Source organism: Lepisma saccharinum, chromosome 2 (genome assembly GCF_977018435.1).
Source record: "Lepisma saccharinum chromosome 2, izLepSacc3.1, whole genome shotgun sequence".
NCBI classification, from domain to species: Eukaryota; Metazoa; Arthropoda; class Insecta; order Zygentoma; family Lepismatidae; genus Lepisma; species Lepisma saccharinum.
In genome coordinates this window covers 187,689,961-187,705,296 of record NC_139230.1, presented here as the reverse complement: position 1 = coordinate 187,705,296, position 15,336 = coordinate 187,689,961, and the positions used below count along the sequence as shown (strand labels likewise).

The window sequence follows — 15,336 nt, the reverse complement described above, 5'->3', positions numbered from 1 at the left end:
ATGGTAGGTGGGGTGTACATAAAAAAAATATTACTTACGATTTTCTTTGACTTTTCAACGTGCACGTCACAAACTGAATTCTCCTATCGCTGTTATCATGCTCAAGGTCCCGGGTTCGATCCCCGGCCGGTTCAAATCCGGGAACTTTTCTAACGGTGAAAGCGGCCCCGGCACCCACCCAGCGTCGAATAACATGGGTACCTGGGGGAAACCCTGGGGGGTAAAGGCGGTTAGGGGCGTGATGCTGATCACATCACCCCCACTCACGACCGGATCAAGAAAGTGTGGGCGTTTCCCCCACACCCCCTATACGCCTTCATGGCGTGGTGCTATGCACAGGGGAACACTTTACCTTTTTTTTTTTCTCAAGTTTTCATTTTAATTTAACAATCGCGACAGCGCTTTGATAATAATCTTTACGTATCCCTAGAACGGATACTAGAAATGTAACGTTTAGACACGACACTACATAGTAGAATGATTAAGAGAAGCGACATGCGCTAGTTTCCAACTAGAGGAAAACAGATTAGCGGTTTCGTCCCTTGTGACGTCGCACATGGTAATAGTAACGTGGTAATGGACTTCACACCTTTCTGCAATCCCTCCCACAATGCTTAGTAAAATGGATCATTATTTCAAGCCATTCAATTGCTCGAATGACAACTTAGTAGATCCGAGACGAACGGAATATAAATAGGAATTTTTGTTGTCCTGTTATACCAAATAACATTATAGATTGAATTCAATTTACAAAATTTGTACTCCTGGAGTCTGATCAACTAAGATTACGCAACTTTACGAGTGAGCATTAAGCTTAACATCTCAATCGATACGTATAACCCATATTATGTTGTTTTTCGAGTAATAAACTCCTAAGAAGATATCATTTCCATTATCGCATATATTCACTAAAGATAAAAAAAATAGAGAGATACCCATTTCCTTCTGTAACTTCATCGTATCATTTCCAAGTATAGTTTCAATATTTTCTCAGGAACTACCCGATGACGTAGTAGGAACGTCGCTGCCTTGTTATCAAGAGGTTCCTGGTTCGATATGCGGTGGAGACGCATAATGGTTCGGAACTCTCTTTAACTGTAGGTGCAGAACGGATTAGCCTATCTGTGCATAAAGTAGACTTTGAAACTCAAACTCAATATTTCCTCAGAAGTTTGAACGTCAATTTTTTTCAAACTCCACTTAAAATAAGACCCGAAAAAGCAATCCACCAGGGATCGAAACCGGGACCTCTTAATTATATATTTATCAACACACCCTTAACACTCCCCTAACATCCCCCAAAAATCCTCAACCCCGCCCAAATTTTTAATAAAGGCAATATTTATGACCATTTTGGCTCTAAATTTACCCTTACCCACCCCTAAATATGAACTCGCACCGCAGAAGAAAAATTGTGGATAAATCCCGGAATTTTCTTCCAAATAATGTCACTTCATAATGATAGCAAAATTATGTTATGTCCAAAACTTGGGGGTAACAGGGGGGCGGGGGCACAAGCCCTAACTTAGCGTCGTCCTGTTTAATCTCCAGACATGCGAATGCACACAGATATATAGGCCAGAGAGAAAGATGCATTATACATTCCTACACACACTATATAAATTTGCACCTACCTCCTTGATGAAGAAACAGCGACGCGATAAAGAAGCAGATGATAAATTTCCTCATGATGAAATCCAAAGCGTGCAGAAAATCACTACATAACAAGTAAGATTCACACTAGAACACTACTGCAGTTATTATTTTCTTTTCCGAAGACAAAATGCACAAACACACGCACTCACACATACCGTTAGCAAATATTAAAAACCAAATCACTAATGTCAAATGTCAAAGACAGTTTCGTCGGAACGCATTTCCTTGCTTATTTTGAAGGCATTACAGTGCTGTTTACAATCACTTCGTGGTGGAACGCAACAAATTCACGCGTAAAAAACTCCGTGCGAACTTTTCATTTTACGTCGTGTTCCTTTTCAACTGTTAAAAATTCGTTTCAGCAACAAATGCAGAATTATTAATGTGCTAAAAGAAGCACGTGCACGTTAGAATACAGCGCTCTGTGTCTCACGATCGAAATACGATGTTCAACTGTTACGTCGCTGCGCAGAGGTGTGTTGGCTAGTTGCCTCAATCCCTCGCGAAAGCACACTCAGCCGAGATCCGAGCTTCGCGTCGTAACGACCACAAAGCAGGCTACGTCACAGCGAGCCACGAGTCCGATTGGGCAACGGGGAAGTCGCGTCTATCGTGCCTCCCTCACCCAGGGACGACAGTCTCGGAAATATATCAAACGCTCTCATTAGATCGGAACTCAATACGCTCGGTTTTGGGAATTCTCGCGACGAGGTGTTCAAATCTTGCGGTCGGGAAGAAGTTAGTCAAGTGGTTTTCTTAGGTGAGGTGAAAGTCATTCAGTGCAAATCGTCGGCCGGCATCGCTGGTAAAAGAAGATATTTGCACGAGTTTGGTTCTTTACAACGCTTGTTTAATTAATCCCTTGATATTTCATTTTCTTCTATTGAATTTTATTGTCGCGACTTTCTATTGTCAGGATAAGCGTGACCATGAGATTAAAAGAAATTGACAATATCTAAAATCCCATGAGGGTAAGATTAACCAACCCTATAGCTTGCTCGTGGCGTACGACAAACTACTTATTTGAGTGGGTGGGGGGGGTGTATGGGCCAACACATTTTTTTATCACTAAAATTTAATAAACAATTTTGTTATTGAATCACTGTTTCCTTTGTTGTTTATATAGGTGCAGTTATATATTAATTATAAAAATTACAAAAAATTGCCAATATTAATAAAAATCAACCAATTATTGCATGAGCGACATATTTTATCATTCACTAAACATCGAAAAGAAGCATTAATTTTGCATCAATGCGTTTTCTGTTTATATAAGTGTAGTTATACGATATTCATTATAATAATTACAAACATCATTACCAACCAATTTACATTGTTTTTTTTATTGATTTGATTTATTTTACTTCGCTTTTTGCCACTTTCGACTAATTTGCGAAGATGGGATGAGTGATTATATGAATATAATTGACAATGTTACTCGCGTTAGTGTCTCGAAGAACACGCATCCAGGGGGGGTGCGTGATGGGCCGACAAGGGAATTTGGCCCCCTATGTAAGTTGCTTTATGAACTAAAGTAATACAGAAACATTAAGAACATAAGATGTAATTTTTTTTTTTTTCAATATTTTACAAGAACTCTCACATTTTAAAAATCGAAAAATAAGAGATGGTGGGCCTGACAGCCCCCTCCCGTGTCCCATCGGGTAAGCTAGGGTTAAGCCCGACCCAAAGCAGTGAAGGTACTAGAAGAAATAGAGCCAGAGGAGAGTGAAAGTTTCCGGGGGCTTAATATACCTCTAAATACCTTACAAAAATGCATATTTGGCCTGAAAGAGAATTTATCTAGTTATTTTATATATATCTGGGGTCTGCATGGGCTAACTTGTTGAACAGCGGGTTCAAGTGATGACCTTCTGGCCCAAAAGTCAACTTCACTTCCACGTAGTACTTACCGGTAGCTGCAATATTGCAGACCGACGAGGCTTTGGTGCTTCTGTGGGATTGTGATTTTCGCGTTCTGAGTGCCCTTGTACAGCCTCAGCTTTCATCCTGCAGCTCTTTATGCAGCTTGTGTTGTGTCGTCTAGATGTGTTTGTGTTGTTCCTTCATCTATTTAATCTCATTTTCGCGATTATCCAAAAGTGGCACTCAACCAAGTAATGATTAGCAGCACGTACAGGGTCTTCTTAATGAAGTTAAGTGTACTATACTATATTCAGGGACATAAATACATATTCTAAGTAATTTAAAATATTAACAGTAAAAATAATACTTCAACGTGGTGTTATATTTCAAGCATATGCATCTTTTACATTTGTGTTCGGTAAAAATATTATTGTATGAAGGTGGGGTTGTCTTGGTTAATGTGAGTTGTACACAATCTATACTTGTATCAGGTCGAGTCGAAAGGATCCGTGAGAAAATCGCAGTTTCCTGTGTACATGTTACTTCGAGCTATGTATGGGAGGTCTCTTGGCGACTGCAGGAATGTTTGCGCAAAATTATCCTCATCTACTGGCGCCATCTTCAAATCGTGAACCTACTGATCTCTTCAGCGGCATATAATAAATGATTAAGTTGTTTTCTTAAGTCCACTTTATGCACAGAAAGGCTAATCGGGACTGGACCTACAGTTTAAAGTAATATCCGAAACACTATGTGCCTCCATCCGGTATCGAACCCGGGACCCCTTGATTACAAGGCGACAACGCTACCACTGCGCCATCAAGGAGGCCCTAGGCATATAATAAATTACATCCTTTGCACTATTCATTTTCATAACAAACATTCTCTTCTCTATACCTGCGTTTCAAAATGCCCCGTTATTTTGAGACACCCTTGATTTGTACAAAATCAATGAAGACCTCGAATTCTTAACAATTTCCAGGATAATTATAGGTCTTTTCTACTGTTACGGCGGTCGGTCCTCATGCTGGCAAGGGAAGTGGGAAGCGGGGAAGCGACCAATCCAGCGCGATAACAAACGCAGCAGTCTGTAGAACGAGGTTCTCGTAATACTTCCTCCCGCCACGTCGTAACTCTCGGCGCCACAGGTATTGTCTGGTTGGCCTGCAGCGTATTCCCCGCTCCCCACTTCCCTTGCCAGCATGAGGACCGGCTGCCGTAACATTGGAAAATGCCTATAGACTCCACGAAAGCGGTGCGTCACATTTTTGCACGATCAAAAAGCCTGAAAAAGTATCGGTAAATAAAATCTAACCGATATTTTCCGATACCGATACGACTTTTATCGACCGATACCGATACATCGGTATCGACTCAGCCCTTGTAAAGAACGCTACGACGCCAGGGGTCCCGGGTTCGAATCCCGACCTGGGCATAGGTGTTCTTTGTGTGTCCCTTCACTTTCATCGTATCATCATTCATCCTCATCTTCGCGATCAGCCAAAAGTTGCAGAAATGCAAAGTAAAATAAACCAAATCAATCAATCAAACCATTAAAATTAATTACCTTATCAAACGCAAAATAATGAAGTGAATTCATTCCTCTTCACAACGAGAGGGCATAGCAATTTGGATACTGTTACATTGAATGTCCTAGTCATGTGTTGGCAATGATAGCTGTTCCAGTACAGTACGAGCAGCAAAATAGAAATTCCGGGCGACGTGCTTAGAAGATGAATGGAAAACCAAGCAGAATCGGAAATGTCAGCAATAGGGAGGAAGTGAAATATTTGCAGAGAAAAAAAAAATAAAAAATGAAACAAATTTCTTGGAGCATGCAATCAGGAATAAAGGCACGCAACCACCGAACTCGTGTAAGGTCAAGAAGAGGGGGCGGGGTTAGAGACGGAATTGAACCGAAATGCTGCCACTGATGGAAACTGAAGTGAAGTAGAAAGATAATAAAATTGAACCGATAGTATTAGCGATCGAAGCAGAAATGTTTTCAGTGTACAGTCACCGGCGATAATAATGGGACATCTAGATCCTGAAATACTCGCTTCCAAGCAAGGCGTTATGTGTGTTGCCTAACTCTACTGCGATAAGTGGATTTTAATAGGGCGATTCTCTACGTGATGCATGGGACATTCGCACATGGTTAAATGATAAATGTTAAATGCTGGTTAATTGATATTGCACTGATCTTTCATATTCATTGTTTATAATACTGGGTGATTGCTTAGCATATGCCAAGAAATAAAATCCTTTCTCAAATTAACAATGCAAAATTAAATAAAAAAAGCTGTGAGATGCACGGGACTCAGAAAAAATGTGAGAAGCACATAGTTGTTTTTAATTGATTATTTCTGTGATTTGAAGAAGTTTCAGGGTACCATATTTAGACACAGTTTGCTAAAGACTTTGTACTACAATATGAAATGAACAACATTTTTATATTTAAACAAACAATTTTTTAATATTTTCTTTCCTTGTGTGACGCACGGGACATATAATATGTGATGCACGGGACATTTCTCTCCCTTATGTTGTCACTCCACTGCAGGTGATGTCTGACTCCATAAACTCTCTCAAAATATGGCAACACTATTTTTAAAGTATCTCAAGGACAAAAGATTTGGTATTTTAAGCCTTTAAGAAAAAATGCCTCATAAATATATTCAACTATATGTTATTTAATTCTGCATAATGGTATTGCAGATTTGCAGATAACAGTGTAGGACTAAACTCCTGTATCCTAAGGGCCTTCCCGATGGCGCAGTGGTAGCATCGTCGCCTTGTAATCAAGGGGCTCCAGGTTCGATACCCGATGGAGGTACATGGTTCGGATCCCACTTTAAACTGTAGGTCCAGTCCCGATTAGCCTTACTCTGCATAAAGTGGACTTAAGCACCAACTCAATCAATCAATCCTATATACTGTACATTGTTTACAGCTGCTTCAACATTCCATGGTGAATCAATCCTATATCCTGTACATTGTTTACAGCTGCTTCAACATTCCATGGTGAATGTCAGATATATCTTGTGTGCAAAGATACATGCTTTACGGTAAAAATACTGTTACTTGCTTTGTTGGTATTCTGTATGAAGCAATTGATCCTAAATCAGAGACCATCGCCAATATTGATGATCGAATGAACGAACATCTTCAGAATTCAAAAGCAAAAGGCCTTGCTTTTGCAAGAACTTGGCTGCAAATACAGAAAAACTTTAATGTGGAAGTATTTTGCAACTTCACATGGGAAGGGATTAGTAGATGGAATCAGCGGACAAGCAAAATCATTCATTCCTGCTCATGTAATGAGCAAAAGTAAATCTGCACCAATTGTACAGACTACTTCAGAATTTTCAGAAGTAATTAGAAATCTCATGCCCAAAACTGAAGTTATCTTGATAAATGAAGAAGCATTTCACGAGAAAGAAGTTGGGATGATGCTCAGCCAAATGTAGGCAACAAATCTATACATGCCGTCAAAGCTGTTCAAGGTAGATATTTATATACCCCTGAGATTCATGTGCATGCGAGTACAGGCTACAGTACTGGTGACTGGGACATAGTAACATATGACGACGAACACTATCGCGGTGCAGTTGCGAGAAAGTTTGCTGATGATTATGAGATATCCGTAATGGTGAAGGCTGGTGATACCAACCACTTGGTCGGCCCATGTGGCGAAGTGGTTAGCACATCGCGCTACGACGCCAGGGGTTCCGGGTTCCAATCCCGTCTTGAGCATGGGTGTTTGTGAGTGTCCATTCATAAATTTCATGATATCATCACTGATCCCCCATCCTCGCAATTAGCCAAAAGTGGCAGAAAAACTAAATAAAATGAACCAACTACTGGAAGTGGCCTTTGAAGACTAATAAGTTACTGTACTCAACCAGGCAAAAAAAGGCCTCCTCTTATAGTTAATTCCTGAGGACAGTTCAAGTTTCAAGATGTTATGCTTTGAAGTGTGATGCACGGGACACGAAAACTATTTGCACTTGTGTTTCAGTGGCTTGAATGAAATTGTAATACTTGCATTTCCAGTATTTCATGCTGTGTATTGAAAGTATATCTTAGTTTCGAAATGTTTTTCTACAAAAAATTCTTTCTCCACAAGAAAAAAATAATATTTTGCGTGATGAACGGGACAAGGCCGCGGAGTACTTTAAAAATACCAGTTTTGCATTGTATTAAAAGACTAATTCGTTTATTCCCATATTCAATATGTAGCTAAGTACATATTTATTTGATAAATAAAAATAATTCAAATATGTTAATTATATATATTTATAAAAATATATCCGTACCTGAGGTAAATTTTTAGAGTTTTTCACTTGTAAATTGACCTTCAAATTTACAGATGTTTATTTTTTAATATTTTCTAATTATTTACCTGTTTTTTGTTTTTCATGATGGTTTGGATTGTACTCTACCTAAATACCATGAATATAAAATTAATATTGCAACTTCGTTATTTGATATTCTGGTTTCACTTTTCAGAGAATTGTTCAATACCAAATTTTCAATTGCAACTTCTACCATCGCCGTAGAGTTAGGCAACACACATAACCCCTTGTAGGGAAGCGAGTATTTCAGGATCTAGGTGCCCCATTTTTATTGCCGGCGACTGTACATAAATCAATATTAAATTAGCTGATGTAAAGTACGATACATGTTTATTCGTCCATTCTTAGGGGCCACACACAGAGTAGAAGCTTCTACATCCTTCCTGGAACCACGAAGGTATTCTTTTTAAAACATGCACTAACGAATGAAATCATTCACACTGATGTATAAATGTATTCATATCAAAGTATTTAGCATGTAGCCACTACTTCGATGAGTGAGATCCATTATATTCCATTATGCCAGTAATTTCAATATAAAATAAACTATATAAAACATTTCATGTTCTTTTTTTAAAAAAATCTGTTAAGCAACCACGTACTACATTAGCTGCAGCTAATACAGTAATTAAGAAATTTTAATTTTTTAAAATGTTCTATCAGCTTGATGCCTAGAGCCGCTCTGGATCATAATGGCGGCATCTATGGCTGCAATCTGAAACTGTAAACCAAAATGAAACGTTAAGTGGACACCATGTGTCCATTAACTTTGGATCATATTTCAGTTAAAGTTAAAATACAACAAACCTCAATTATCGCGTTTAACGATAAGAGCCTTTGTAGTCGACCGCCAATTGTGACGGGATAATGGAACATCGTTGGGACTTTCGCATGGGGCTAACTCCATACTTCGAAATCTCATGTCATATTAAGTAAAACATCTAAATTTGTTTTAATAACAAAAGGTAGTTCTCATATTTCTCAAGACCAACCAAACTAGGAAAAGGTCTGCTATAATTAACTGTACACATTGTCCATATTTCTACAAAATTATTATAGGCGTAAAATGATAGTAATAAAATGTTGACGCGCATTTTGTATTCATCTGGAATCTGAAATTATATCCCGAAAAATCTGTTGTTATGAGGTTTACTCTCAAATCCAATTATACAGCACCATCCTACAAATTATGAAACAGAATTATCCCGTTCTACAACAGCACAAAGATCTTAGAGTCATCTTCGACAGCAAACTCAATTTCAACCACCATATAAATTACATTACATCTAAAGCCATGAAAACCCTTCGATTAATTTACAGATTACCAGATAGCACACATGTTTCTGGGGTCCTGGGTTCGAATCCCGGCCTGGGCATGGATGTTTGTGAGTGTTTATTCATCAATTTCATCATATCATCACTCATCCGCGTCTTCGCGAATTAGCCAAAAGTGGCACAAAAACGAAGTAAAATAAAGCAAATAAATCTAATCAAATCAAACATGTTTCTGCTCTCAAAACCTACTTTACAACGTGCGTTGTACCTATTCTTGAATATAGTTCCTGTATTTGGTCAATGGTCTGTGATAGAAATATGTAGAGAACAGACAAAGTAGTATATTTTTTTCTTAGTCAAACATAGATGTCCAACCCTTGCAAACCTTACCAAACACGAAATTCTATCCACTCTACAAATTCACGATCTTTCTCTTCGGCGTCAAGTTTCAGATTTAACATATCTTTACAGTATAAATGGACAACTTTTTACTAATGAACTCTTGCCATTTCTTCACATACGGATCCCACGTACCAACAGCAAATGCAACAACTTCTTTTACACACATGTTTCAAGGCTATCTCTAGAACAAAGATCACTTCTGTATAGGTTACAAACCAGGTACAATTCTTTAAACAATCCGACAGGCTTCCATCTGTCCAAGCAGGCTTTCAGAACGGCGTGCATCAAGCAGCTGAAGGGCAATTAATATTTGTTGTGTCCTAGTTGTTATTGTTTTATTCTTGTTATATATGTGTGTGTTGGTGTGCCCGTGCTTCTCATTTGATAATTTATTTTCTTCTGTGTTGATATCCTGATATATAATGGATTTTATCTGTATTCAGGATTTTTCAAATAAATAAAAAAATATCCTCTCTTTTTACGACATCATGTTCTGATCACATGAAACCAGAAGTAAATATAAACGAAAATAAAGTAGAAGTTACGTTCATTGTAACAGAAGGTATATGCTAATGAATAAGGTTAACCATGCCTGTACAGCCATGTACCTTTCTGTATCTATTTTTGCTCTCTCTCTCTTATTATGTTAGTCTCCACTGTGAAAGCAACATACATTTTCTCTCCTTCTGTATTATCTATGCTATCCTTCTTTCTCTATTATCCATCTTACGCCGTTTCTCATCTACATCTTTCTTTTCCCTACTTTCTATCTACTTTGTTATATCACTCTTCCATTGCTTCATCTCTATGTGTTATTTTCAATTTTCTTTAATTCATTTTTTCTCTGCCTCTGTGTCCCTTATCAGTTTTATACTTCTATTTTATTTTTATTTCTCTCTACCAATATCTTCGCCTCTCTCCCTTGTTTTTTAACTTCTATATTATTGTTTTCTCCTTTCTCAGTTTTCTAATTGATTTTATTTTCCCTTTCCTTTATCTTTTCTATCTCGTCTAGTCCTTTCTCCCTTTTCCCATAATTTATCTCGCTTTCTCACTAGTGTCATTCTCTCTTGTTCACTCTTTCTTTGTTGTAATTTAATTAGTACATTTCTTGGCATAGATATCTCAAATTTATATTTTCTTACGACTGCAATAATCAGACACACACACACGTGCGCGAGCGCGAAAGTATCCGTTTTTAATCGTTCTCGATTCCCACCAATGTTTCAGTTTATTTCTGACATTTGGTGTGCCGACACTACATTTCCGACCTTATACTTTGCCTTCAACAATCAAATATTTTTCTCCACATTTAAGACATTTTCAAAATTATTGTTAGAGTATTAGCCTGCATGTATATGTGTGTGTGTTTGTGTGTATATATATATTATTGGGCTATATCTTTTCTCTACTCGTAATGGAGCACCCAAATTTGACAGATTCAATACACGCTGTAATTAATCATTGGTAATTACATAACTGCAGCATTGGTTTTAGAAATCGTATTTCGTTTTGTTTCATATCAACAAAATATTTTTCTGCTCTGTTTCTGTTGGTTTTGTTGTATTATATTGTAAAAAATGAAACAACATAATAGTAAAATATATATTTATATATTCTTACCTAACTATACCCTTAACACCATCATCGATTTCGTAACATATTCTGATTTTGTGTTAACTAGGTCTATATCAAACCTATCATTCTTATTCGATTCTTTCCTTTCATATTTTATCCTAAGCATTCTGCATGCTTCTATATTATTCCAACTTCATCCCAATAATAATAATCTACAGGGTGAGGCAAAAGTCCAGCACCATTTTTTTAATTTGAAATCGGCTTGACGGAGGACGATGAAACTTCGGATATAGTTAATGGGGACGAAAATATATTTACATATCTGACATATTATTGACCATCCCTTTCTCCAACTCACCACCTACTCAAAATCCCTCGAAACTTATTTGGATGTTACCCTCAACATCCAAATCTCCGACAGCAATTTTCTCTGCAACTTAATCCTCTGCTTTCTTCACCTATTTATGTTCCTCTTCCTCTCTTTCTTTGCTTCATAAACCCTTTTCCCCTCTCACATTCTCTTCTCCTTCTTGTTTATTATTTTTCTCCTTCTACTCTCTGGTTTTTCTGTCTTTACTCTGTATTTCAGCAATCTGTCTATAACCTTTCTTTTTATCTTTTTTACTCCTTTTCATCAATTTCTCTCTCTCTCTATCTATCTCTTGACCTCTTCTTTTCTATTTACCTTTTTATCTTTCTTGTATTTTACTAGTTCTCCCTTTCTTACTCTCGATTTGTCTATTTCCCCTCTATCTCACCAATCTCTTTTTCTATTCTCTCTTCTGTTATCTTTCTCTCTGTCTTGTATTTTACTCTGTCAGCTTTTCCCTCTCTTTCTCTTTGTCATTAATCTCTCTCTCCTTTTCTCAATAATTATATCTTACTTTCCTTTTCTTCATTGTTTATTTCATCTTTTCTTTACTCTTTCTCTTCCATATGTTTTCTGTTAGTATTTTCTTCTGTCTTTCTTTTAATCTCTTCCCTATTTCTGTTCCTCTCTCCCTCTTTTTCCAAGTCTGTCCTTATTTTTTGCCTTTCTTCTCTGGATGTTTTGTCCGCCATCTTCCAATCACCATGCACGCATAAATTATCATTCTCTCGATGTCTACCCTCTCTCTTCTTCCTCTTTGTCTTGTATATTATTTTTGTTTTCCTGTTCCTTTGCCTCCTCATTTTTATTTTTATTTTCCTCTTTCTTATCTTTCTGTCTACTCTTCCGTTCTATCTATGTTTTTCATCTCTTCCCTATTTCTCTTTCTCCCTTCTTGTTTTTAAGTCTGTCTGTCTTTCCCTCTTTCTTCTGGACACTTGTCCGCCATTTTGGAATCATCCTGTCCGCTCTCTTTCTCTATTCATCTTCTCTTCCTCTTCCCGACTGTCTGTAGGTGTGTATACCTTCCCCCTCTCTTCTCTCTCTCTCTTTGTTCCCCTCCCATCTATAATTTGTAATAAACCACATTAATTATATAGTCACCTTAGAATAATGCACATTGTAACACACTACTGCACATAACATTATCCCACGTTCGATTTCTCTCTTTCTCTCGTTGTTGTCCCCCTCCCAATCTATGATTTATAATAAACAATATTTAATATACATTAGGTTCCTTTGTATATTGATACACTATAATATAAATCATTATACACTGCTCTATTTCTCTCTTGTTCTCGCCCCTCCTCCCCTCTATAAATTATAGTATACAATATTTATTTTATATATTAAATTATATCACATAATAATATGCTACGTCATCATATGGTATCCCCCTTTGTGATTTACAATAAACAATATATTAGATTAATTTATATAGTTATGATCTACAATATACGATCCATAACGTGACACATTAAGTTCTCCTAGTTATGTTAATCAAGCCACTTCATTTCCAACAGTTACATTAGCTTGGCATCAATCCTTTGTACCCATACTTTAGCATTAACTATTGCCGGACGATACACGGAACAATCCACCTCCACCATGGCTTTGTAAGTGTCCCTCCATCAATTTCATCTTATCAGCACTCAATCTCATGATCGAAATTATCCAAAAGTGGCAGAAAAGCGACTTAATTCAATCAATAAATCAATAAAATAACATTCACTAATACACGAATGATGTCAAAGTAACGAAGGAAAAGGTTTCTCCTAATTGTTAAGGATACTACTTAATTCTTCAGAAGAAACGGTGAACGTAACAGCCGAGCAAAATACAAACTAGAATAAAGCAAACGCCGCTTTCAACTCTTTTGATAGTAATGTCGTGTGCTTTTAGCTTGGTTTTGATCCTTGTTTCAGGTTCTCGAAATATCCCTCCGAGACAATCAAAAGTAAATGTAACTTGCACTACTGATGATTTCCCATGCGCCCTGTGATATCTGAGTCCCAATTTCCTTAAACACTTTATCTGTCCAATCCATTATCCGTTTCCTTTCCGGGAACATTTCTGCTTCTTAATAATATACAGTTGTGTTCGGATTCTATATCAAGTAATTACGTCAGGCACCAACCATTTCCATGTTCGTAATCTTCTAATATACAGGATGGAGAGTAAATTTTGATAAACGATTAATTTTATTAATAGTGTCGGTTTTGTGTTACACTGAAAAAATATATTAATAATATATTTTACCAGGAGTGTAGTCACTGTCACTGTATTTTAAGTAAATGCAACTTCTTTTTTATATACTGCTACATTAAAAGAATTGTTGTTGTTTATGCTACAGTGTTTACTTGATATTCTTTATCGTAAAGGCCTCCCCGATGGCGTTGCAGTAACGTCGTCGCATTGTAATCAAGGTGTACCGGGTTCGATACCCAGTGAGGGCACGTTACGCAGTGGTTCGTATCCCACTTTAAACTTGAGGTCCAGTCCCGATTAGCCTACATGTGCATAAAGTGAACTTAAAACAAAAACTCAACTCTTCATCGTAAAATAATGTAATCAGGAATTTTGTGAAACATTTCTGTCGTAATTGTTTACTGGCAATAACACTACCTTAAGTAGTTTAATTCGCTCGTGATCATTATGGTTGCTTTACAGATATGAACATTCTTAGTTAAGCCTAAAATTTATCCTTAACGTTTCAGTGTGATTATTCGATATATAGATGTTCTATAATTGAAACGATCTTATTAACAGAGTTGTGGCCAACCAACCAGCGAGAAATGTAAAATTGGAAAATCGTTATTCTGAACTTTGAATATATGTTAGTGATATCAACTGTACCTTTCATGGGTTGAGGGATGCTTTTTAACACAGTGAAACTTGCGGTTTGGAAGAATAACGTGCAAGAGAAAACAATATGACTGCTTGTTGTGCTGTTTATGTGAAATTAGATGTTTATTGGTTATGACGTTGTTCGTGTGACCACTTCAGTTATTTAGGTGTTTTGTCAGTATTGCATTGCATGGTAATAAAATTATTTCTAAGATAATCGCATGCACCAATTCCTTATCCGGTAAACGAGAACTCATCTCAGAACTTTTGAATTAACAGGTAGATGCTCTCTGGAGTCATAAATTTTAAAGTGGGTAGGGTATATACACTATGTGGAAGAAGGTCATTGGACACCCCGGTTTCAACTCTGGTTTTCCTCATGGAAAAGAGAGTACAGCAGGAGGCTTCTCAGATCATTCGCTGATAAAATGATGGACAGAAAAGAGCTCAGCATGTTTGAAAGAGGGATGATAGTAGGCTGCTCCATAGGAGTCATGAGTATACGTAGCATAGCTGATGCCCGACAGGTCCCTAAATCAACTGTAGCCTTTGTCATCAAGAAGTGGAAAGAAAAGGCGCACTGCAGCAATGCACCGCGAAGTGGAAGACCCACGAAATTGCAGAAAATAATGTCACCCGACTGGATTGGCCTGCTCAGAGCCCTGACCTCAACCCTGTCGAACAGCTATGGGACGAACTGGAGCACCGATTGAGGTCGCGATTGCCTCGCCCTTCTACACAACCAGGGTTGGTGACTGTACTGCAGGAGGAATGGAATATCCCACTCGGTGTACTACACAACCTTGTGGCCAGTTTGCCACGACGAGTGGCTGCTGTTATCGCTGCCAAAGGCTGACCGACCTCCTATTGATTGCAAGAAAACTAATGGTATCACCTGACTGTGGTGTCCAATGATTTTCTTCCACATAGTGTATATATATATATATGCCCCTCGGGGCAAGAAAATGTCAACCCCCAAGAAGA

The 15,336-nt window shown here is 37.6% G+C and overlaps 1 protein-coding gene across 1 annotated transcript in view; it reads right to left on the bottom strand.

The window, feature by feature from the left end:
• Positions 1-2,155, bottom strand: part of LOC145983792 (uncharacterized) — a 595,938-nt gene extending 593,783 nt beyond the window's left edge. Inside the window, exon 1 of the mRNA XM_083116839.1 lies at positions 1,635-2,155. Coding sequence (XP_082972965.1) covers positions 1,635-1,689 — 55 coding nt within the window. The 5' untranslated portion in view covers positions 1,690-2,155. The remainder of the gene's footprint in view (positions 1-1,634) is intronic.
• Positions 2,156-15,336: the final 13,181 nt, after the last annotated feature.